This window comes from Podarcis tiliguerta, assembly GCF_965153285.1.
Source record: "Podarcis tiliguerta genome assembly, chromosome: 6".
In the NCBI taxonomy this organism is placed as follows: domain Eukaryota; kingdom Metazoa; phylum Chordata; class Lepidosauria; order Squamata; family Lacertidae; genus Podarcis; species Podarcis tiliguerta.
Genome location: NC_139539.1, coordinates 13190091 through 13216168, shown reverse-complemented (window position 1 = coordinate 13216168; position 26078 = coordinate 13190091). Strand labels below are relative to the sequence as shown.

General features: G+C 42.9%; 2 protein-coding genes and 1 long non-coding RNA gene across 3 annotated transcripts in view; 1 reads left to right on the top strand and 2 right to left on the bottom strand.

The window, feature by feature from the left end:
* Positions 1-17212, top strand: part of ZNF831 (zinc finger protein 831) — a 37033-nt gene extending 19821 nt beyond the window's left edge. Inside the window, 5 exon segments of the mRNA XM_083447246.1 lie at positions 2595-6809; positions 7151-7302; positions 9498-9670; positions 13141-13226; positions 14606-17212. Coding sequence (XP_083303372.1) covers positions 2595-6809; positions 7151-7302; positions 9498-9670; positions 13141-13226; positions 14606-15400 — 5421 coding nt within the window. The 3' untranslated portion in view covers positions 15401-17212.
* Positions 1-26078, bottom strand: part of LOC310680755 — a 90453-nt gene that overhangs the window by 39348 nt on the left and 25027 nt on the right. The window lies entirely within an intron of this gene.
* LOC310680714 (large ribosomal subunit protein uL15-like) lies at positions 17308-25878 on the bottom strand. The gene is made up of 5 exons (XM_083447731.1): positions 25739-25878; positions 22482-22545; positions 20824-20899; positions 18973-19147; positions 17308-17847 (listed from the first exon to the last, which is right to left on the bottom strand). Exons 1-5 carry the CDS (start codon positions 25739-25741, stop codon positions 17719-17721), a joined length of 447 nt encoding a protein of 148 aa, XP_083303857.1. The 5' UTR covers positions 25742-25878; the 3' UTR covers positions 17308-17718.

Sequence of the window (26078 nt, the reverse complement as noted above, 5' to 3'; positions counted from 1 at the left end):
CAGGATAAAAAGGATGATCCAAGCTGGACTGGCAACTTTGGGATCAAATCTACGAGATGGTAGAGACTGGAGGGATTGGTTTAACAAAATGTTAAACCACCGAGCATTGCTGGGTGGTTTACAGTATAAAAACACAGAAAAACATAACAAAGTAAAAAACAAAATACATTCTTGGGTTAAACACATTTTTTGGGAATTAAGTTTTGTTAAGTAAAATAAATGAACAAATGGATATACTGTAGTGTTTCTTTACAGTATATTTTTTACATTTTTTACATAGAGAATTGGATGAATTGTCAGCCTAGTAGCCCATCTGAAACTTACAAGATATCAGAAAAACGTACAAGGATTTCTGTGCTAAGTGTTTTCACAGTTGGGGTTTTTTATAATGTAATATAAACATTCAGAAATATCATACTCCATTTGCAGCTGGAAGCAGTACAGTCCACTCTTCCCCCTCATTCTGCTGCATGTGTAGACCATACTACAGTTTCCACACGTAAAGGAGCACACTGTTTCTATCCTGCAGAAGAATCTTCAGAACATGGAGAACAACAAAAAGAGACAAAAATGTGAAAAACACCGGATGCCACAAAGCAAGATAACATCAGCTTGTTTTGGAAAACATTGAACTGCTGGCATCAAGTAGGATGGCTGCTTCACGCCATCTGTGTAATATTCTATTCTATATTATACTATGACCCTTTGACCTTTAATTAATGTCAGTCCTTCAGGCTGGGAGTCACATTAAAATGCATTTTTCCAGTACATGTGTCGTGTGCATGCAGCGATAGTGGCTTGCTTGAAGCCATTGTGTGAGTACATTTATTTATTTATTTACATTTCTCTGCCAATACACTCCCAAGTGGTTTGCAAGCCAAAATAATGTTAAGTTTAAAATCTAATAATTGGAGGGTGGGGGGGGGGCACGGTAAGCAAATGCAGATAGCAACTCATGCGTAAGACCTCAGATAATATAATCGGGGCAGGAGATAGTTCTGAGTGAAGAAAAGCCAAATGGCAAGTAATATTAGCTAGACTGTTGGAGGGGGTCTTGATAGAGGGGGCTGTTGATAGAAACAGTTCTGTGAAAACTTTCAGTGCAGTAGCCATGCTTAGGGCCAAAAACTACATGTACACTTGCAGAAGTGACATGGTGTTACATGTATATGTGTTAAATTGCACATCGCAGCTGGCAGGTGCTCTAAGAATTGGGGATACAACCTATGGGGAGGGAGGTGTTAACCAATTATTCCTTTGATACTGTTTCAATGAAAAGCCCTTCCCAAGCTGGTCTTTGGCACAGGTAAGGTAAAGGTAAAGAGACCCCTACCGTTAGGTCCAGTCGTGGCTGACTCTGGGGTTGCGGCACTCATCTCGCTTTATTGGTCGAGGGAGCTGGCGTACAGCTTCCAGGTCATGTAGCCAGCATGACTAAGCCGCTTCTGGCGAACCAGAGCAGCGCATGGTAATGCCGTTTACCTTACCGCCGGAGCAGTACCTATTTACCTACTTGAACTTTGACGTGCTTTCGAACTGCTAGGTGGGCAGGAGCAGGGACCGAGCAACAGGAGCTCACCCCGTTGCAGGGATTCGAACTGCCGACCTGATCGGCAAGTCCTAGGCTCTGTGGTTTAACCCACAGCGCCACCTGTGTCCCTCCCCTTTGGCACAGGAGGAAACTCCTATTGGCGACTCCAATAGAAGTTGAGTATCAGAAGCTTCTCACCTCTGTATTCCATGCTTGACAAAGGTTTTCCTTTTCCACTGCTCTTAAAGACACAATCGCCCTGCCCTTTAACCTGACATTTGTGTTGCAAATTAATTTTAAGGTCAAACACTAGAATATATCTTGTCTACTTAAAATAGTTAAAACTGATGTGTTACCAATTTGTAAGGACACACAGCCACCAGTATTTAATATGAGTTTTATGGGGTGGCTAGTGTCCTGCCACTTCCATTTCGATTTTACTTTATGCACTGCATTGAGCCTTGGTCCGTGAAAGCTTGATATTTTCTACTTTATTAGTGAGAGTGCATGACAGATTTATAAGCAAAACCAAGTCCCTGAATATCTGTTGGCTCATGTTTCCTGATAATTGAGGCCTGCCTTCATTCAGTTGTTTTTTAAACCAGCAGGTGCTGATTAAAATGTAAGTTTTGTTAGTTTTCTGTGGGATCGGGACATTTGGCTTTCTTTTTAGGAATGTTTAGAGCATTGTTTCCCAGAGTGACAGCTAAATTAAATATCAAAGTTAACACTCAGCTTTCTTTAAAAAATGACTGTGAATTGTCATAAGAAGAGCCCTGCAATATTAGATCCATCTAGTCCACCATTCTCTTTACCGCAAGGGCCCAGATTCCTATGAGAAGACCAAAAACTACAGTTGACATTTAACTTCAGAATGTGGGAAATAAACAGGGGGATGGATCCAGACTCAGTTAGCTGTCTCTTAGGCCCCTTTGATATCAGTTGGACTTAAATTTTGACAAGTTTTCAGAATGCTGTCAATGAGATCTAAATTGAACTAATTCTTCTTCCAACCCATAGTGTTGATTTCAATTTAACAGCTTCTGTTTTATTTTTTCTACAGACAATTGAACAATTGTATAACATAAAGAGAATGGAGGCGCAGAGACTTCCTTGTCCTCCAGCATCACTAAAAGATCAGCCAGTTCAGCTCTCTTGCCTTCAAGCAGTGCCAGCAGCATCAAATCTCTCACTGAGTCCGGTGGTCCTTCAGCCAGAACAAGGTGTCTCCCAGACTATATATCTGAAAGCCCTTACCATACCACTTTATCAACCTACCCAGGCAGAATGTCATCATCCAGACAACAGACTGCCCACAGGCCGAACCAGTATCAACTTAGACAGCACTAATATGCCTTTAATCATAAGCCCAGTTTTACATTCAGAGGGGACAGATCAACTTCAGGCAGTCATTCAGAAGCAACCTAGGACAATAAATATAATTAGTGGTTTATCAGTTTTGCCACAAAATCCTTCTCCATGCCTGCCACTTGGAAGCCCAGGGAAATCCAAAAGTGCTGGGAAGTACCTCTGTAAACATTGTGGCCGTGATTGCCTAAAACCAAGTGTTCTTGAGAAACACATGCGCTCACATACAGGTGAGAGACCTTTTCCGTGTACTACGTGTGGCATTGCATTTAAAACTCAAAGCAATCTGTATAAACATAGGAGATCCCAAACACATGTAAACAATGCCAGGCAGCCCTCAGAATCTGACAACAGTAGTACATTAGAAGAGAACGAGAAGGTGTCTGAAAGTGTTGGAGCTCTCCAGACAACAAATGCCAACGATAGAAACTGTGACCAGCCAAGGACATTGATTAAACAAGCCATTTTGGAGTCCACAGATGTGTTAACTAGGGAGAAGCACCTTCCTGATGCTTCTTTGCCGGCAGTGAATGCTTTATTCCTTGGATCTGAAAACCAGTGGATGACAGCGGACAACTATCACGGAGGGCTAGGTCAGAATGCCCTTGAGAAAGAGACCATGAAAGATCCATTGAATTCGCTCCAGAGAAGAAAGATTCAGGAGCAAAGGTCTCCAACTGTCAGTAAGCACAGTCAGCTACAGAGGCAGCAAGCCACGTACTCGGAGAAGCTATGGGACAGCAGATCTCCAGACTACAAGCTGAAGAAATGTGAAAGCACTGACTCAGGATACCTGTCACGCTCAGATAGTGTGGAACAGCAGATGCTGTCCCCCAGCCCCCTGCACAGTCTTTGTGAGCACAGCATAGAGTCAGAAAGTGATACAGCCATTAGCAACCTCAGGTACACAGCAGGAAATAGCTCAAAAGTAGATTTGGCTGAGAAAGCACCAGGAGCCTTAACATTTGAGAAAAAGAAATTGGAGGAGCATATCTCAAAGCTAATATCTCAAAATAAAGCTGTGGTGGATGACACCCAACTGGACAATGTTAGACCCAGGAAAACAGTCCTGTCCAAGCAGGGCAGCATTGACTTGCCGATGCCTTATACGTATAAAGACTCGTTCCATTTTGACATACGGCCCGTTGACATAAACAGAAAAAAGAACCTTTCTCTGTTCTCAGCCAAGTCTATATTCACACCTGTGGAAAAATCAAAGCCATTGTTTTTTCACTCGGTCCCCACTCAGTTCTCTACGACAATTGATTGCGTGCCTGTTACCAGAAGTAACTCTTTGCCTTTTGTTGAGAGTACTAGGAGGGTACAGGATCAAATAGATAGTTCAAAATTAACTTCTTTCGCTAGAATGCCCCCAAGCACAAGTTTTTCTGGTTTATTGCATAGCAACAACTTTGCTGCAAGTACAGCAGGCTTTCCTAACAGCCACCCCCGAGCACTTGTCAGGCAGGTGGCAGTAGATGACTTACTGCTAAGTAACGTGACTGAATCTTCATCTTCTTCGGAAGAGGTGAAAGGCACTAAGAAGCCTGGAGCTGGGGGGGAAGGAGCAAACGCAAAGTATAAGAAACCCAGTCAAAGAAAATTTAAAATGTTCTCTCAGGAAAAATGGCAGGTTTATGGGGATGAGACATTTAAGAAAATCTACCAGAAAATGAAAAGCAGTCAAATGACCAAGAAACCAAAGGAAAATAAGACAGATACTTCAAGCATCCATTTGGATGCCAAGGAAACAACTAGTCAGGAGGGAGTTACTCTGCCAAGAGAAAGCAGAAGCACCACAATGGCAGCCATTTCTGCAAAACTGAATACTGAAGAATTGAAAGGCCATTCTATCAGTAGTCCTATATTGCAATGTGTTTCCTTACAGGAGAGTTCAAGGAGCTTTGCAGAATCAATGGAAACATCAAGTACTGTCAGTGATTGTGAACACAGTGATATGACTAAAACACTTCTGGAACACAGATGCAAAGAATTGGGTGTTTCAGAGGAAGAAGCAAATAGCAACACTCAGGTCCAGCCTTTAAGTACCAGTTGTGAACTGAAGTTTCCACTTCAGCAAGCCGCAGATCAAGAGACTGTTACCTCATTAAACACTGCTAGCTTGCATAATACTGGCTCAGAGGAGACAATTACACAAGAGGGATTTATTAAACTTTTGCCCCCATTACATGATGATATTTTGACCTGCAAAGGAGAAGATACTGGTGGAAAAGAAAGCTTTCAACTTAAGCAGGGGGGCTTACCACCACACCAGTGCGACAGCAGTGAGCCAGTGCAGACACTTCAAAAGTTACCCTCAGAGAGAAAAAAGTTAAAAGTGGATAAACTGAAGAGCAAAGAAAATACAAAACTAAAAGTCAGTATTGGTCACAGCAGCTCAGAAGAGAGAACTGTGAAACCACTAGACCATTACAAACTTCTTAATACGGTTGCTCCAGTATCAGTAAGTCACTCAGGAGAAAAGCAGACAGGAACAGTAGGAGCAAATGCATCAGGTGGCAACATGGAATATGAGGAAGCAGTCAAATATCCCGTAATGGTTTCTAATAATAAGGATGATGTTGCTAATCTCACTGATAAAGCAAGTGTACCAGCATTTTCATTTTCTGAACAATTCAAGGCTGGGATAAAAAAGGAGCACACCTGCAATTCATCTGCTTTACAAAAACTGACAGAAAACCCATGTCCGATGATAACGGGGACAGAAATGTCATATCAGAGTGGAGATACAGCACCACCCCACACACAACATACAGTAGTTGATCAAGCAGCTCCACATCTAAAGAAAAATGAATTTCTCCCAAAGTATATCCTAAAATGTGCACAAGAAGCGAATAGTACAGACATGCCATTAATTCTAGCAGGAGTGTCAAAGGAAATGCCCTGTATTTCACTGCCCTGCACGTCAACTGACTCCTCTTCCCTTGCCAGTAACAATAGATCAGTTGGAACCAGCTCCACAGATGTATTTTTGTGCCCTTTGCATTTGGAACTGAGTCATCCGAACAGAACAAAAGAGCTAAAAGGGGAAGTACACACAACGCTGAAGTCTCTGGTAGTTTGCTCACCAGCTATCCTAGAAACCACCAGCATCACAACCAGGTTAGACAGAAGATGCCATCTTCAGAATGTCAGGCAGAAGAAGAAGACGAAAGATGAGGGGAAAGGAGCCAATAATGGAGACCATTTAGATGATCAAAAGCTACCACAGGAAGGGGATGGACGTGTGATTGTTTGTACATCACAGATGCCAGGGGGAAAAATATGCTTTACATCTATGTATAGAGGAGGGTTTCTTATATCTTCGGACATGACAGGGCAGAGTCCCGCCCTTCAGTTAATACACTCAGGGAACAGTTCGGTTCTATCTGTGTCTTCATTGGTGGAAAGGGCAGTTTTTTGTGGAAACACAGACACAAAAATCACGGAATGGCAATCGGCTGTTAACCCTTTCCCAGGATTTCAAGATCTGCCCAGCTGTTCGGTCGATAGTTCCAAATGCCTTTGCCATTCCTCGGACACGCTTTATTGCCATGTGCTCTGCACCCAACAAAAGGAAGTCTGCACTCTGTCCCAATTAAGTGCAGTTTCTCGTGCAGGAAACTTGAAAGTTCCGAGCTTGAATATATCCTTCCCAACTCTAAATGCGGAGCCTCAGTTAACGTGGTGTTGCTTATCTAGAAACCTCCCTCTTCCTGTTGAGCAGATGGAGAAGAAAGATTCGGCTTATTCTTCCCTGCATACCTGCAAAAATGAAAGCATGGTGTCAAAATGTAGTCTTTCCTTTTGCCAAATGAAAAGTACCAAGAAGGCTGCTAGCCAAGGCTTGACGGCTGGGACCCCCAAAGCACCAGTCACTTGCTTTTCACAGAAGCAGGAGATAGAGAAGGTAATTCCTTTACTGCCTTCCTTCCCAAATAGAGGAATGTCACATTGTACCTAGAATAAAATGGAAGAATGGTGGCTAAGGAGCAGGCTCATATGTTTTCTTGTTAGTACTTAATTCTAGCAGCGTATGATCGATTCATACTCTGATAGCCAAGGGCCATGGGGCCATCCATGACAAACATTGGTTGATACCTTCAAAACATGGGGTGATCACCTACCTTAATAGAGCTCTGAGCTCTCTCTCTCTCTAATGCTCTATATATGGGTTAAATTCTTCCATAATTTTGGTGGTTTAAAAAATTACATTTATCTTGCCATTTTGTTTTATTTTTATATTTGCAGCAGTGCTTTACAACAACTGGATTTGATGTGCTGTTAAAAGGCATTCCAGAGGCAGAAGAGGCAAAAGAAAAGCTTAACAAAGTGAGGGGACTCTCAACCAATAAAGGAAAGAGAAGCCGTAAAAGGAAAAAAATGAAGATCAGTCAAAAACGGTGAGAAATATCGGGGTTAGCTTCAATCTAATAGAAAAATCATTTTCTCTGGATATGTGTAGTATTTACAAACATGGCATAGTGGTAGCTCCAGATGTACTGTTCTTGATGTCTTTTTCTCTCGGAACGAAAGTGCATGTGTGTAGCTCTGTGGGTAGAAGTTTCATTGATGGTGTTCTCATTGCAACAGCAACTAAAATGCGAAAAACCGGACTTTGTACCTGGTCAGGGCTGGTCTGTCCTGATGTGGCTGCCTCGGGTGCTCCCCCACTGCCACCTCTGGAGAGGTTCCTGTGAGCTTCCTTAGACCATGGTAAATGAGGTGCTTCAGCAGCCCCAATAAACAAGGGAGGCATGAACAAGGCGGGACATTCCTATTTTGCCTCAGGTGGTGAAACAGGATGGGCTGCCCCTGGTCCTGGCTATTTATGATTATATTTGTCTCCGTAACTATTCTCTACTGGGACGCGTGTGGTGCTGTGGGTTAAACCTCAGAGCCTAGGACTTGCTGATCAGAAGGTCGGCGGTTTGAATCCCCGCGACGGGGTGAGCTCCCGTTGCTTGGTCCCAGCTCCTGCCAACCTAGCAGTTCGAAAACACGTCTAAGTGCAAGTAGATAAATAGGTACCGCTCCGGCAGGAAGGTAAACGGTGTTTCCGTGCACTGCTCTGGTTCGCCAGAAGCGTCTTAGTCATGCTGGCCACATGACCCGGAAGCTCTACGCCGGCTCCCTCGCCCAATAAAGCGAGATGAGCACCGCAACCCCAGAGTCGGCCACAACTGGACCTAATGGTCAGGGGTCCCTTTACCTTTAACTATTCTCTGGCTCCCCCGTGTAAACAAAATGACTGAGTTCATAAAGGAGGGAGAAGAAAGAGAGGTGACAAAGAAGGTGGGAGAGGAGAGAGCAAATAATAGATGCCAAAGGAAGTACAGATGAAGGTATCTTCTCCCTTTACACCTCAGCATGGCTGATAAATCCTGAAATTTGACGAGCACTGTTTAATTGCAGTGCTCGTATAATGTTACATAAGAGCTGCCATAAAACACTATGTGATTAGCATGGGTTTAGTCCTGAATCTCATATCTGTAGTAACATCAGATTAGACCACGCATGAAGTCACCCTTGCCATTTGCAATACGGTTAAAAGAAAACTGAATTAGGCCAAATGGTTTTTGGATGAAAATTTGCTTTCTGATCGTTACTGACTGAACTCAGACAAAACAGATGGTATCATCAAGAACACTTAAAGTGAAGAATACATATGGAGCCACATTGTGACTTGGAACACATGTTATGTGGCTACCCTTGTCCCAAGTTGAAGATTAGCTGGCATTTTTGGCGTCATAGGTAACTAAGTTCAAGAAAGAGTTATGTGTGGGTTTGATTGGTCACCAAATTTCAGTTTACAATAATGAAGCAAAATGTATGGGTCTTCAGGCCAAGTCGTCAGCAGGGGTAAATTGCCTCTTTGGTGGCCTTAACTGGATTAATGTTAAATTGCAGATATCCTTTCATATGCGTCATTATTGATTTCAAGTTATTGGCAAGCACTACAGAACAAATAATGGTTTCATTACAAAACGGGAAAGGCAATATTTTCAGTATTAGTCATTTAAAGCATGTTTTATCCTGCTTTTCAGTCATTTTAGAGTCTAAAAGGTGAGAACTGGAATGTTAAGAACCTGTTGTCTCATACAAAAGCCGCATTAGACAGATGATCCACAAGATGTATGCTTCCCACTCTTGCTTGATCTGCTTCTGTGAACTGTTGTATATCAGGGGCTGGAATGTTGCTTAGAGCTGGAATCTCTACTTCAGCCACTAGGTTTCGGGGTGAACGTACTGCTGTGTTTCCAATTTGTGCATGTCCCATAACTTCCTGCTGAAATCCAGTAACTTTTATACCATACATGGTTGGGTTGGGTTTTTAAATTCCTGGTTCTGCTTTTTTTTGGTACACTTTAGTGCAGGAGTTCCCCTGCAGATGGCAATAATGTGGTAACATTGGAGAAGCACCACAGAACAACTAATGAAGTAGAACCATGTGTGGATGGTCCAGTGTAGATCCATCACTAATGCACAAAAGCACCAATCCGGAAGGGCCCTCCATTGCTTGTGATGACATGTGGCCCTCGGAAAACAAGGTCATAAAGCATTCCAAAGACATAAACCTGTATATTTTACTTTGTAGATATAAGGGGAGTTATGGACATAGACACATTCTGCTGAAAACCAACAGACTGGGCAAGCAACGCTGGCCAGCAAACAGGCCCCTGGAGACCCCCAAAAGGCGTCCCAATTCCCACACATCCGACAGCCATGAACCTTGTGGAAAATGGTCTTGTCTTCCAACAGCCTCTCAAGGTAAGGTTAGCTCTCCATGACTGCTGCTGCTTCTTCCTTCTTCTTCTTCTTCTTCATTTTATTTCTATACAGTGGTATCTTGGGTTACAGACGCTTCAGGTTACAGATGCTTCAGGTTACAGACTCCACTAACCCAGAAATAGTACCTCAGGTTAAGAATTTTGCTTCAGGATGAGAACAGAAATCAGGCGGCGGCAGCAGCAGCGGGTGGCCCCATTAGCTAAAGTGGTACCTCAGGTTAAGAACAGTTTCAGGTTAAGAACGGACCTCCAGAACGAATTAAGTTCTTAACCCAAGGTACCACTGTACTGTTTTATATTTTTAAGAAAAATCTCAAAGTGGTTTACAGAATAAAACACCAATAACACAATCAGAAGAAAATCAAATTAGAGTATACAGTCAACGCAACATAATTAACAGAAAACTAAAATATTAGCTTAAAGATTTCAAAATAAAACATTACAAAGGAGGTCAACTACAGAATACATATTTAACACAAACAAAGTTAACAAAAAAAATAATCTTAAACATTTCCCCCCCCCAAAAAATAAAATTGCTAAGTGAAGTCAAATTTAAAATGCACATTTAAAACAGCATGATTAACAAGAGAATAAAATAAGCATGACACGACTTTTTGGCAGGCACAAAAAAATGGGGCAAAATAATCCAGTAGTTACGGTTTGTTGTCAGGCATAGCGATGTCCCTTTGGTCTCACCAGGAGCCTCTTTAGTGGAGCTGGGTGAGTCTGGACCCCACTGCCTGGCCAGATGGAAAGGGCCTTGCGGGGAGTGGCCTTCATGACTCACACCCAGGCGATGTCCCTCTGGTCTCACCAGGAGATAATAATTGGAAGCACACCATTACTCTAGTCCAGCTGGATGGCTTAGTGACTGACCCCAGACTTTTCTCAGCTCAAATGCAGCTGCTCCTTACTGCTTCATGCATTCATGTGTACTACATGTGTTTGGGAAGGCCTCGTAGGTCAGTGGGAGAGTAGCTGCTTTGAATGCAGAAGGTCCAAATTCAATCTCTCTCACAGAGGCGGGGGTACTCTGCCAGTGGTGCGTGTCCCAGGGGTGTGTGCCAGCAGCAGGGAGCATCCAGGGTGGGTGGGTGTGTACCACCTGCGGCGACGTCACCCCCCTCAGGTATGGCACCCGGGGCGTACCGCACCCACCTTGCTCTGCCTCTGCTCACAGAGGGATGCTGACTCCTGCTAAATACCTAGTTCTCTCTTCCTGTCAGCACAAGAATTTTCACTTGTGCAATAGGACTCCCCATGTGTTCCCTACATCCTTCCCAAATAAGCCTTGGAGGGTTGGGGAAACCCCTAGGATAGATTATGGGGACATGCAATGGCGATAAAAGCCCAGTGTGCAAGCTTAAATGGTTGTGCTGGTGGGAGGCTTACATAGCGCTGCATTGGTCATGTTCAAGTGGCATTCCTCCACAGCTCCCTTCATGGCAGCTTCACTGTCTTTTCCTCTTAATTCAAGGCTCATATGAAAGATAGCCCTGGCACAGATGGTTACATGCCACATTCTTAATTACGTCAAGTAAGCATCTAATAGAAGGGACGCAGGTGGCGCTGTGGGTTAAAGCATAGAGCCTAGGGCTTGCCGATCAGAAGGTCGGCGGTTTGAATTGCTCTGTCCCTGCTCCTGCCAACCTAGCAGTTCGAAAGCACGAAGTGCAAGTAGATAAACAGGTACTGCTCCGGCGGAAGGTAAACGGTGTTTCCATGTGCTTCTCTGGTTCGCCAGAAGCGGCTTAGTCATGCTGGCCACATGACCTGGAAGCTGTACGTCGGCTCCCTCGGCCAGTAAAGCGAGATGAGCGCCACAACCCCAGAGTCAGTCACGACTGGACCTAAAGGTCTCTTTACCTTTAAGCATCTAATAGAACATTTGCTCTTGGATGCAGGTGAAAATTTTTGAAGATGCCAATTCTTGGCCATGCTGTCTAAGTTATCAAGTCTAAGTCATTGTATGTACTTACACTACACTGCTTAAAATGGATGCACAAGTTTTCAGATTTGAAATGGCATGTCAAGGTGTCTGGTACCATGACAAACGTACTTGCATTAATTTTGAGTCAAGTGCAGAAGTACTTTAATTCCCATTGGGCCACATATGGTGCTAGTATGGGGAACCTGTGGTCCTCCTGCAGTTGGACTACAACCCCCATCATTCCTCATCATTTACTGTGCTGGCTGGAGCTGATGGGAGTTGGGATTCAATAACACCTTGAGGGCCACAGGCTCCCCATCTCTATAGCAGTGTGTCCCAGGGCCCCCACTTAACACTGTCTGTCTTTGAATTAAAGTAGAGGCTTGGGGCAGTTTCCATTTCAGCACAGATTCTCCTTGCTTCCACATCTTTTCCCTTTTTAATCATCTCTGTTTAGCTCTTTGGTACCGGTTTCCTTGGAGACATGAACTAGTAATTGCTGCACTAAGGAGTGTAAGCTGTTTTTCAAGGGATGAGTATCTACGAGGCCCGGCTTTTCTATTGCTAAAGGATATATCGAAGCCAGCATAGCATTTGTTTTCCAGCCTTTCTCTTGATCATTTAGATTGAAACTATAAGGCTGACAGTATTACACAGGATGGATTTTACAATAAAGTGCTTTCAGCTTCCATGGATGGAAGTATGAAAACATGGACTACGGAGCTGAGAATTATTAAACCATTATTTCCATCATGTTTTTTAAAAAAGGGTATTAATAGGTTTAATCATACGTTCCCTGGTTACTTGTGTTTCTGTGTGTTATTGCTTTAGGGCATTCCATTTTTCCTTCTCTGACTTCCAACTCATCTGTCATCTGTGAGGGCTAAAAGGTACCATACCCAGATGTGACAACTCCTTTCAAAGCATGAAACATGTTTCTACTCCCCTTGTTCCTAATTCTGGACACTTTCACCCACATTTGCACTCCCCCCTGCCCCCACTTCATTTACCTGTTGGTCTGCAATTCAGAATTCTCGTTCCTCTTCAACCATACTCTTTGGCTGACTGAAATCTGATGCCCTTTTAAATGTGTTGTAGGAGGGGAGATTATTGGCTTGTGTTTGTATTTGTTCTTATTTTTATTATGTATTTTGTGTTTATTTTAAGTTGTGAACAGCCCTGAGGTCTCTGGATGAAGGGTGGTATACAAATTTAATTGATGATGTTGCCATTGAAGTGCAGATAAATGTTGGCTTTGGGCATGGTAAACTAAATTTGATAGCCCAGCCTGCCTCACAGAGATGTTTAAATACATTGATGTATTCCAAGACATCACAAGCAGTTAAGGTGGCAAAAACAAGCAACTACTTGTAAAATTTCATTTGTCAAATGCGTTCTGTATATCACTAACTATGAATTCAAATCTTAAGTGGAAGCCACCTGGAACCTATTTGCCCAGAAAAAGTGGAAAACGAAAATCAGCCTGCTAACCACGGTGTCTCTGTTTTCTTTCCAAACAGGGAATGACCAAAATCTACAGCAGGAGACATCTTATGCCCCAACTGACAAAGCTGCTTCCTCTGTGAAAAAGAACCAGATGAAAGAAGTAAGGAGTCATTTGGGAATACCTTTTCAACTCTTGGTAACTCAAGTAACATTGGACTAATTAAAAGCTGAAAGGACAAGTAGTTGATAAACCAGCCATTCCCCACTGGATAGTTTTAATAGTCACAAAAAGCAATGGGATATTTTGGGCAGTACTCAACTTAATAATACTTCATTAAATCATTAAACAAACAAGTTAAAAGTACAGTACAAAAAATAAAACATCAGTTGAAACTATAAAATCAAACTTAAATTAAAATGGCTACTGGGATTTTTAAGTACCAGCACTTCAGTAGGGAAGGGGCCTGGCTGACCTCAACTGAGAGTTCCATGAAATTGGTCCCACGGTACTAAACACGCTGTTCCTGGTGGAAATGAGTTGTGCATCTGAGCCATGAGTGATAAGAAAGACTTCAGTGATCAGGCAGGGATCCTAGAGTTATCCTCTACCCAAATTGTTAAGCACCTTGTAAAGTAACACCTGAACCTTGGAACTGGCCCTGTAGTGTAGGACAGCCATATAGACTTTTTAGTGCTAGAACTATCACACAATGGAAGTTCCCCTCTTCTCTCTGTGCACCTCCCCTAATACTGATCCAGAGGGTTGGAGGAACTCCAGAACAGATTGGGGGGGGGGTAGGAGAGGTGAGAGAGAAGTTCATTTGTTCCGTGAAAACTTATTGAACTAACAGAACTGCTTATCTCTTAATATTATGACAAGAAGAGGGGAAACGAAAAGGTAGTCATTTGCAATGGTCAGTGATCTTCCATTTCCAATAAAGGTATTTGTATTACAATATGAATTTTGGCAGGCACCATGGCTATCCATATGAAAAGTTATCTCATGAATGTGTCATCCCCCAAAGTTAAACATAGATGCCATTTACAAGAACAAGTTGCATGATATTCGTTTTCCAGAAAGTGCCTACTTACTGCAAGCCGTTTTGCAGTGAGAAAATAAATTTCAGCATGGGCCCTTAGTAGACTTCTTGAAGAAATAAGACTTTAGTGCAAGTATTTTAATTTGTGCAACTTTCCCTTCCTCTCCTGCTGAATGCTTCACACCAAACTCATAACAGTGAGTTTGGGACACTCCCAGAACTGGTTAAGTTGCGGGAAAGAGGAGAGGGAGGGGAAGTTCCATTCCACAGCCAGATGTCCCTGCACTGACAGAAAGAGTGCACTGAATACTGCCCAACAACAGCAATCCTAACCTCACTTACCTGGGCGTCATCACCATAGAATTCTGTGGGACTAACTTCTGGGTAAGGCTGCAGTCAGTGTAATTACATGAGTTATTTAATTTACACAATGCACTTAGTGGCTTTGGATTTGAAAGTGAATTCAATGAATTGATAATTTCATCTCCTTCTCTGGTAGGAAGTTTCTGGGTCTGCTAATGAACGCTCCAGGGGCAGTCTCTCTCTTCAGATGGTGCCTGCAGTTCCAGATGTTTCAAAAGCAACATATTCCTTTACACTGGCCACTGATGCAGTAGTGGAAAAAGCAAACACCTTTGATGTCAACGCCTTAGGAATATTTAAGGAAGAACCACAGCCAGATGTTATTTCTGACGATTGTTGGCCTTCCATTGAGCATTGCAACTTTGAACTGATAGTTTCAGGCAAGAGCCATTCACACAGCATTATGGATTCAAAGGTTATTAGTCCTATATTTGTGGGATCAAATGCAGACTGTGATAATGTAGAATCAAAGTATCAAAATTTTACCGACTTAGAGCCCTCTGTCCACGTCACAGGAAGAAAAGAAAAACCCACAGGTGGGGATTTATATCCATCTCCAAAAGAGCAGCTTGCCCCCACCTTCCAAACTCCATGTCCTGCTTTGTTCGGATCCAAGTTGCTTACTGGTACATCATTTTCAAGTAATCCTTTACATAGTTCAGGGCTTGTGCAGGAGACCAACAGATCTCCTGGCCATTGTAGTTGTACAGACGAGAACATCCACTCTACAAAACCAGGCAATGATCAAGGAAAGCTTTCTAAACCTGGATTTCCTCCTTTCAAAACCCCCTCTACTTTCATAGCTAGCTCTGGAACACTATCCAAACCCTACAAAAAACAAAGCCTAGAAGTGATGAGCAAACAAGCTCATGTGGAATATGACGACATAAGCAGCAGTGATGATGAAGACAGGCTGATTATAGAAATATAGTGACTAGCCCATCTGCTGTTGAAGATAAGGCAGGAGTGGGAAACCTTTTCTCAGTCAAAGGGCCACATTCTCTCCTGGGCAACCTTCCAGGGGCCACATACTAGTGGTTGGCAGGGCTAGATGCAAAAGGTGAGTGGAAGCAAAGGCTAAATGGGCAGAGAAATGGGTGTATGACTCTCACCTCTGTACAGCAAGCAACATTCCAGCCATGCAGAAATTAGGTTTCTACATCCACGCCTCTCTCCTGGCAAGCAAGAAGCATTATCTACCCCACCAAAAGGACTTGACATCAGAGAATAGGGTTGGCAATGGAAGTGGCTAGGGGAAGAGTCCTGAAAGCTGGCCTGAAGGCCAAATTCGGACTCTAGACTGAGGTTCTCCACCCCTGATATAGGGGCATGATCAATAGGAAGTCCAGTAAGGACCAGACCTGCCTTTATTCTCCACCTTAAGCGCAGGGGGAAAAAACATTCCTGACCTCAGTTGGGTTTCTTTAGATGTGTTAATACTTTTATATGAAGCAAGGAAGCAGTTGGTCCCCGCACAGTAAACCAACATCGCCGTAGCTCCTTGCTTCAAGTTTTGTTGTAAGCTCAATGCTATTGGTCAGTCTCTTATGTTGATACAATAGAAGGCAGGGACCATGTGCAGGTTGGGGGTTGACACTTGAGTGTCACCTACTCTGGAGTTGTTTTCCCTGCTGCTGCTTTTCTGCAAGTTTTTCCATCTAGACTTTTGCATGAGATCTGCACCTTTAAGACATCCTACAGCTTTTCCATATTGCATAAATATTTCCGTGCTCCCTTGTGACAGACAACACAAGCATGTTTTGCTTTGTGTTTTGTGCCTTCTGAAATCGAATTTGAATATTTTATATCCCCCACTGCTCTGGTAACATGGCTCACCAGTGTTGAACATTTCCTGAGGTTTCTGAAATTGGAATATTTTGAGTTGTTTTCTAGGTTCAACAGGGTTGCTGTTCTTTTGTTTAAGCCCCAGGACTTGAATGTAAAATACCAAAACACATTTCCTTCCCCAGTTTTTGTGCTAGTTCAGTCTTTGAACTAGTGCAACAGCAAAACATACTTCACTGAAGATTCACCAGCTTCTATGTACAAAGTCCAATTGGTCAAATTGAATTTTTCTAAACTGAACCCAATTTTGTTAGAACACTAATTTGATGCCAATTTTAGAACGCAATTGCACTATTGTATTATATTCAGGTTTTATATTTAGTATTTCATATGAGTTTTGGAATACTTTTTGATGTTATGTTACAAGGCAATGAATCTTTCATGTGAAACTCATAACTGCTTGCTCCTTGATCAAAACAAAATTTGTAAAAATGAAACCTTGTAGGCCATCTATTCCTTGCTGGCCCCAAGTCTGCATACCTAGGAAAGGCATGCATTACTGAACAATAAAAAGCAAAGCAGCACATCCATAAGATATGTAGGGCTGAAAATGATCAAACTTCTTATTGTTCCTTTCAACTGTGTAAATGCAGACTTTTTATACTTTGCCAAATTGGTAAGCACATTGTAAGAGCTTTGTATTGATTCTTAGCATATTGAATGTTGCAGAGTGGAAAAAAAGCCTACCAAACCTAAAAAATAATTTTTTTTACTACTACTGAAGAACTAGTACAGAATTGCAAAGCTCTGTTGGAAGGTGTGTAACAGAGGTATGCAGTTTCATCTTAGAAACTTTCTAGTAGGTGTTTCTTAGTGGGTTTTACATATGCTCTGCAAATGCCTTTCTATCTTCATGAAATCTTGTGCTTATTAAAACATTACCATAATTCCAAGTGAAGACTACAATCATGGATGTTGGTATTTTTTCAGAGTGACAATAAGAGTCAATTCAGCTCCACTTGTTAATTGTAGCATAACAATCATTACTGGATGTGAAATTTGCCCCCTTTATTCTTAAATGACAACCGTGCATCTTGCTGTGATGCATAGTGTACAATGGTTGGTCGACAACATTTGTTGAGCCTTCTGTCCTTTTCTTGCTGAAAGAATGCCAGGAGATGCTCATTTACGCAAATCTAATGCACACCTAAATTTTCAAAACCATGAAACCCAAAAAGTATTTGCTGGCACCATCAAATCTAATGTACACCCTAATTTTTGTGACGTAATGTGGCCAAAAAAGGTGTGCAAAACATTCAAGCAAATATGGTACATTAGAAAAGGTTTTATCTCCTGTAAACAAACCAGCAGGCACTAGAATTAGCAGTCTTTCTCAACAGCTTATTAAAATGAGATACAAGGTAGCTGAAATATTTATTTAAATCTGAGCACATAGAGAAGTCCTTATGCTACTAGCACACAAGCTCCACCAACTGCTTTTATTTTTTCTTCTGCTTTTCTGCTGAAGAACTTTGCTTTCACAATTACAGGCTGTTTGGGCAGTTTCCCCTTGCCCAGGACTTTATAATAACCCTAAAAACATAAACAGATAGAAGAATCGTCAGCAAGCCCAGAAGATACCAAGTTTTTTTTCAAACATCACTGATCAGTTCCAATAAAACTATAAGATTATGTACACTTTGTGAAATATTGCAAGTAAAGAAACTGTGCCTAGTAGGGAAGCTGTAGAACTAGAGACTACAAGGGAGGAAATAGAAAATAGCAACCTGACAGTGTAATGGAACATGTGCAATTTAAAGTGTGCTTGCTACTTCATGATATTCACTATGCCCATCAGCATGAGTCTAAGCATTCTATAGCTGTGCATTCCAGCCAACAGAATATTTGAGTAATATGGGGCAATTAAAGTAAAAAATTAAGCTTTCACCATATCATGTTTCACTGAAATACTGAGATAGTTGTTTGAAAGTGTGTAGTTAATGTAAAGAGACAGAAAGACAAACATTCCATCTTTTTACCACCCCCCCTTTGGCTATACAATTATAGTATCTACAGACATACAATGAAGTCTCACCATATTTTCAGTATATGAGTAATAGAAAGAGCCAAGTCTATTGAATGGGCACTGCCTTTGTTTTGTTAAATGGAAAATTAGCTGTTATGGGGTTACCAGTATCCTACAACTGCATTTTTACAATTCGCAACATAAGTCTGTTTCACTCATAATGCTGACACGAGCCATGGCTTATTGCAAACAAGCAGGCTCCCGAAGTGGAGACTGTCGTTTCTTGGTCATTTTGCCCCTACACTACATAACACCATGGTTTGGTATAACATTCATCCAAACACAGGCTCATGGTTTAGCTCTTTCTGACAAGCCAACAAACTGTAAAACCTACAATAAATTTAAGTAATGCAATCACTTTTGAAATGAAATCTAAAAATGCCCACTCTACAGACTGTACAAGCCTGGCCTATAGATTGGTCTCCACAATCTATGCCCCATCAAGCCAGATGCAGCCAACAGGTAGCAAAACTAAGAGGCTGGCAAACTCCCATTTGGTCTGGGCAGGCCTACTGTAGTCAAATTATGCAGACCTACCTTGGTTTTTACACGATAGGAAGCAAATATAAAAGCAACATTTGGGAAGCTCTGCATCATTATAAAAAGTTCATCCAAAGGTTTTTGACACTTACTGAGCGCACAACATCAATTACAGGTGATAATCCGGCCGGATTTTTTGCATACTTGAGCCTTGTCTGCTCACTAACAAGTGTCCACAGTTTGTCCAGGTTGACTGTGGGGCAGAAGTGCTGGTTTTTCTTCAAGTGGTAATGTCTCATACCAACCTTTCCAAAATAACCAGGATGGCTAGAAAGAAAAATCACAAACTGAAAAATCACTCCATGATGCATTTTTAAATGCATAAGCAACAATACCAAGGTTTATTGGATGACCATGTTTAGGTTTACTTACAAAAATATCTGGCACAGGTTAAGAGCAAAAGGTGTGAGGCAAACATTCTTAGTTCAAATCTGAGGTCAGCCATGAGCTCACAGTGCTTTTAAGTAAGCTTCTTTCTTAATACAGGGTACAAAGATGAGGCAAATATTGAGAAAGCTCTACATGAGACATTGTTGTCTGCACCCTCCTGCTGACCCACATACTCTGAGGAACAACCCTCTGTTACTAACCTGGTGGCTGACTGTACTATGCGGAGCACAGTCGGTGAATAAAAGTCAGTTGTTACTCTCTGAGCACTATAGCACACCATGATAACTGACAATATCTAGATGTGACTCTAGTCTCAGTTATTTGTAAATATGCAACTTCATTGTCTTGCCAAATTCTCAGGGGAACAGATAAAAGCATGAAGAAGATTGTGCATGACAGTATACTATGGACTGGAACAGACAGATTGCTATTCTACATGTCTGCATACATTTGGAATAATCCAGAATCTAGAGGCTAAGAAAGAATTTATTTTAAAAACTAGTGTGTTGAGCCAGTTTGTTTTATGATACTAGGTGCACCTGAAGTCCAAATACAGTGGTACCTTGGTTCCTGAACAGTTTAGTTGTCAAACAAATCAGCTCCTGAATGCCGCAAACCTAGAAATGTTCTGGTTAGCAAATGTTTTTCGGAAGCCGAACATCCGACGCAGCTTCCGCTTGAGTGCAGGAAGCTCCTGCAGCCAATCAGAAGCTGCGCCTTGGTTTTCGAACCGTTTCAGGAGTCGAACGGATTAAGTTCAACAACCAAGGTACCACTGTAATAAAAAGTGGGCGAGCACTTTCATTTTCTGGAAGGGCCATAGGTAGCTCAGTGGTAGACCATCTGATTTGCACACAGAAGGTCCTAAATTCAATTCCTGACACCTCCAGGTAACACTAGAGGAGACTCCTGCCTGCAGCCATGGAGAGCCACTGCCAGTCAGTCAATGGTACTCATCTAGATGGACCAATGGTCTGATTCTGTATAGGGCAGCCTCCTACATTTGAAAAATATCATTATAACTTCTTTGGAAATTTTTCTAATGCCCCGTATTGACTTGAGGTTCTACTTAGCATCTTTTGCTAATATTTACTAAACAAAACAAGGGGGACTATCCAATCGTATTGGCCTCCTGCAGCACACTTCTGATTGTGCAAATTGGGGGGGGGGGTCCTTCTTCTCCCCTTGCTGCCTCCTCCACCCAAAGAATTTGCTCTGAAAGGCTGGGGGGATCCCACTGTATTCCCCAAAACTATTTGAAATAAAATTCATTAGGAAAGCAGATACTAAATATACTTTACATAGACTTGTACTTACTGGCTTCCATAGAGCTCTGAGAAGCCACAAGTGATGAAAGTTCAAGCTTTCCACAGCTGTTGCAATAAAATGCATGTATACTTTCCTTAAATACAGGTCAGTATTTGAAAACGGTATTTCTTAACTGCCGAATCTACATAGGTAGTTATTTTTTGGTGCCAGTTTCTTTTTTTTGGGGGGGGGGGTGTTGATGAGGGAAGAAATGAAGGGAAGTAAAGAAAAAAGGGCTAGCTTACTATTTATCAAAGTTTATTCTGTGGTGGTGCAGGCCTCCAGCATTACCACGTCCTCCAGGATGCTTTCTATGCTTACCTAAAGAGAAACATCAAACAGAAATATTTTTTAAAAACTTTAAAGCAGAGAAACACGCACACTGCCAGCTTAAATGTTTATCATCACCAGTACTTAAAGACCACAATCCAACACAAGATTTAGGCAAGCTTAAGCCTGCAGACACACCCATACTATCATAGAGGAGTTAACTGTCCAAGAATTTAGAGCACAACTTTACACATGTTTACTCAGAAGTTCCATCGTGTTTTCCCTCGAGTAAACATTTAGTTCAGCCTTTGTATGAATCATAGTGAACCTGCAAAGGATCAGGCTACAGGTCTGCTGTGTGATTAGCTGCACCCCTACTGGCCTTAACAGTCAAGGTCGACTTCCAGTTTATGGCTTTAAAAAGCTCAATTTTTTTTATCAGGCTAGCAAAGCAGTGAGATCTACTTTCTTCAGAACACATTTCTAGGAACTTGGAATTTCCACTTTCTAAAGTTATGTCATTCATGCTACGCTAGCTCTAAGCAAACTGGAAGTATAATTACTGATAGTTACACAAAGCAGGACTTAGGACGGTAGTTCTTTTACCCATTCATTGTCCCCAATGCCTGCCTAAGAATATATGGTTAGGCTACAACTGCTCCAGAGGCCGTATAGTGGATGCCATTTTGGGTTTGGAACAAGGCCTGAAGGGATGTGGGAAACCTATGCAAGTTTAGGCACCAAGTATGGTAAACCCATTTGTGTCAAGGAGTGAAGCAGAACTTGTTAATAAGCAAGCCTATATTTACTACTGATGCTATTTATCTCTGCTTCTATACAATAACCATATTGCATTTCATAACAGTTCTGACTCAAGAGCTATGCTAAATACACTTGTTAAAACTTCTCTGTTACCTATTTTCCTGCAAAGAGCTTGAACCTCATATTAGCAAGGGGAAACCTTGGCTGAGATGAAGTAGGTACTAAGGCACTTCTTCCCCATTGCTTGTATTCATTCTGGAAAGTGCAAGCTGGACCCAAAGGCACAGTGGCTGTAGCTATGGAAAGATAGCCTTTGCTAGCAGCTAACACCTCAAGGACAATCTATCCCCATATGAACTGACCCAGATCATCGTTTGAGGTCCTTCGTGTGCATCCTCTGCCAGAGGTCCAAAGGGGAGCAACACAAGAATAGGCCTTTTCTGCTTGCCTGACACCTTTGTTACCTGTCTTTAGGAACCGGGCAAAAACATTTCTCCCAGGCTTTTGGCTAATTAAACCATCTACGGCCTTTTAAACTGTGTGTGTGAAGGGGAGTGTTATTGTTTTAGTTTGTTAATTATGCTATATATTTTTGTGTTTTTATATTGCAAACAGCCCTGTGATCTTTGGATGAAAGGCAATATTAAAACATTAATAAACCATATGCTTTACTCCCATGCAACTACACTCAGGAGTTTTTTAAAAAAGGGGGGAGCAAGCCGAAAACTAGAAGTGTCAGACACCAAAAAGCCTTTTTTCCCTTTAGGTTTAAGTCACCTGATAACCAGGGGAGAAGATTCCAAAACCCTGTGAAGCAACAATAGATTTAAGTAGCAAAATAGTTTTACATGGAAGCTGCTTCTACACGTACCAATACGACCATGGCCGTGGCTGACGTGACCTCGCAGTTTCCTGGTCTTCCTCAGTCTTGAAGGCTTAAGAAAAAGACAATATGACAGCATATGTTATATCAGTGCCCAATGAAAGAAGAACAAATGTAACATGATGTTTCAAAAACCAACGCATGATTGGAATACACCAGTGGGGGATCTCCAGCTTGGAACAGTTGCTTATGAACCTTAATCAGATTTACAGGCCTGATTAATGTGTGCTTCCCATTTACCTTTTCTGAAGACACTGGAATTTCAATGTTTGCTGTGCTTTGACTGTTTAATTAACTTCAAGTGGTAAAGGTTAAGGTACCCCTGCCCGTACGGGCCAGTCTTGACAGACTCTAGGGTTGTGCGCCCATCTCACTCAAGAGGCTGGGGGCCAGCGCTGTCCGAAGACACTTCTGGGTCACGTGGCCAGCGTGACATCGCTGCTCTGGTGCTTACCGGTAAATAAGTAATCTCATATTTTTTTCTCACCTCAGGATGGCATATACACCATTATCCTCATTTTATCTGCACAAATTCCTGTGTCTACGTTAGGCTGTGATCAGCCCAAGATCACCCAGTGAGCCACAGGGCTGTGTGGAGATTTGAACCTTGGTCTCTGCAGCCTGAAACTTTAACCACCATATGGATACCATACTATATATGCATCAATATGCTATAGCGCTAGCCATACTAAGCTAGCAAGATAAGCCACACTAAAACCTATGTAAAATAAAATAAAAACACCTATAAATAAAACAAATCCCTTCAGGCCAGCGGTCTTTTCAGGCTATTAAGATTGGATTCAATAACAATTTGCTGATTTAATTAATAATTGGAATACAAAAAGGGAGGTGGGAGGAGGTCGAGGAAATAAGTTACAGAAGGATGGAATTTTGAAAAATGGAAGTGTTTTCTTTTTAAATGTCTTTGTTTTTTGCTTTTTTCTTGTTGGTGGGGCGGGGGGGAGGTTTTTCTATGTATTTTTAAAATTTTTAATTTTGTTCTTTTTTCTTTTTCTTTTATTCCATTGTACTTTGTCTTTTTCATTTTTTTTTGTATTTGTGAAAAATGAAATAAATATTATTTTTTTTAAAAAAACCAGTAACAGTACAGTGGTACTGCGGGTTAAGTACTTAATTCATTCCGGAGGTCTGTTCTTAACCTGAAACTGTTCTTAACCTGAAGCACCACTTTAGCTAATGGGGCCTCCCGCTGCTGCTGCGCCACCAGAGCATGATTTCTGTTCTCATCCTGAAGCAAAGTTCTTAACCTGAAGCAATATTTCTGGGTTACCGGAGTCTGTAACCTGAGGTACCACTGTATATAGGTATGTTCAGACATTCACCTGAATATGGAAGTAGAACCCTCTGCAACCCCTAATATCCCCACGTGCACCAGCCCTGCCCGTTCATTTCCTGATCTTCCCATGTTGAGCTGAGATCTGAAGCAGCCTTTCACTTGCATGTGCAGCTTGGTTTCCTGATTAAAGTAGGGTTCCCAATCATGCAAACATGACTAAAATCCCCCTTCAGACCTTCCTCACTCAACATGGGAAGGGCCATAGCTCCATGGTACAGCACACACAAATGGCTCTTGGTTCAATCCCTGGCATCTCCACCTCCAGGTAGGGCTGGGAATGATTTCTCCCACAGTCCTGGAGGGCCACTGCCCGCCAAAAAACCCCAACCGAATTAGATGAACCAACCACCTGACTTGGTGCGAGTTTCCTGTGTCATGCCTCCTATTTGGCATGTGGTATATTTGCCAGTATACCCACATTGTTCAGTCCAGACACTGAGGTCGAGTACCGAGGACCAGAAGTGAGGTTACAGGGAACCAGGCAGAAGGCCTTCTTGGTAGTGGCGCCCACCCTGTGGGACGCCCTCCCATCAGATGTCAAAGAAACAACCAACAAACTTTTAGAAGACATCTGAAGGCAGCCCTGCTTAGGAAAATTTTTAATGTTTGATGTTTTATCATGTTTTTAATACAGTATTCTGTTGAGAGCCACCCAGATTGGCTGGGGAAACCCAGCCAGATGGGCGGGGTATAAATAATAATAATAATAATTAAAAGCAGGCAAAGCAATAATTACAGCGCATCTCTCCCCAGAGGTCCACTAAGCAAACCTGTTCACTGTCACAGTGCCGACACCCATGTATGACACATTGCAGAGAGCAGAAACATAAGGCATTGGAGCAGCCTTCAGAAAAAAAATGCTTTTGGACCTCTATGCAAATATTTTTATCCCATGAAACACTCAAAAACTGCTGCGGGGTCTTGTCAGACCGGGACACGGGTGGCGCTGTGGGTTAAACCATAGAGCCTAGGACTTGCCAATCAGAAGGTTGGTGGTTCGAATCCCTGCGATGGGGTGAGCGCCTGTTGCTTGGTCCCAGCTCCTGCCAACCTAGCAGTTCAAAAGCACTTCGAAGTGCAAGTAGATAAAAAATACCGCTCCGGCGGGAAGGTAAATGGCGTATCCGTGCTCTGCTCTGGTTCGCCAGAAGCGGCTTAGTCATGCTGGCCTGGAAGCTGTACGCTGGCTCCCTCGGCCAGTAAAGCGAGATGAGCGCCGCAACCCCAGAGTCGGCAACGACTGGACCTAATGGTCAGGGGTCCCTTTAACTTGTCAGACCACTTGATGATGGTCTTTTCCCTCACTGGAGCAAGGGTAAAGTGTTGTGGTAGATGCTGTACGATTTAAAAGCTTTATTCTTACAGGTGTGCTACGTAGAGCAGGCCACCTGAGTGAACTTCACGAGCCCCTTTCTAGTCCGGAGTTAGGGGGCCCCTGATCTAAAGGGCGCCCCGCCCCGTCCCCCCAGCTATCCCTTCCGACTGAGAAAGGAGCAGATCAGTAACAGATATTTTGAGGGGAGGCGCTGCTCCATTCAACACCCAACCCAACCCCACCATGGGCCGGGGGGGCTTAAAAAGAAAGCCGTGGGGAGAAGCGCCTGTCCCGATGAGCTGGAGGAGGCAGGTGTTGTCTTTCCAACAACAACCCTGCGAGGTAGGGCAGCCCGAGGGCGAAGGGGGCTCCGAGTGCAGAGCCCGGCCTTGAGTTCACTGTTAGTAAAAGTCCCCGAGAAACCTCCCCCCACCCACCCACCGAGAGCCAGCCGCCATTCCCTGGCGGCTAAGTCCCCGCGCGGCCACCCTCCGTCGGGAGAAACGGCCTCTGAGGCGCCGGAGCACCAGGCCCCGCTCCTCAGGCGGCGCCCCCGCCTCACTCGCCACCTACCATCTTGGCGGCTCCAAGAAGATAAAAGGGAAAGAGCGCTCCTCTCGCGAGATTTCACGGGAAGGAAAGCCCTTCTATCGCGAGGTCTCAAAGCCCCCCTTGGGAATGGACCTTTGTAAACGATGCGCGCACGCGGAGAATGAGAGATAGAAGGCGGAGTCTCGCGATACTCTGGGTGCCGGCTTCTTTCGCGCGGCGGCGTTCCGTTGATCACGTGGCCCCAAGAAAAAACAAAACGCGTCGCGGTCCGTCAATAGCAGCTGAGAAGAGTCAGAAGCGCTCGTTGCATAGATCGCGGCTTTAGTAGAGGTGGGGGGAAAAGTTTAGAGCGGCACATGGG

Excerpts from the sequence above, each read along its gene's own strand:
- LOC310680714 (XM_083447731.1), bottom strand. Across the intron at positions 20,900-22,481 it reads CCACGGCCATGGTCGTATTG|GTAAGCATAGAAAGCATCCT; the intron begins GTACGTGTAGAA and ends GTTTCTCTTTAG. Across the intron at positions 19,148-20,823 it reads AGAATAAACTTTGATAAATA|CCATCCTGGTTATTTTGGAA; the intron begins GTAAGCTAGCCC and ends TTTTCTTTCTAG.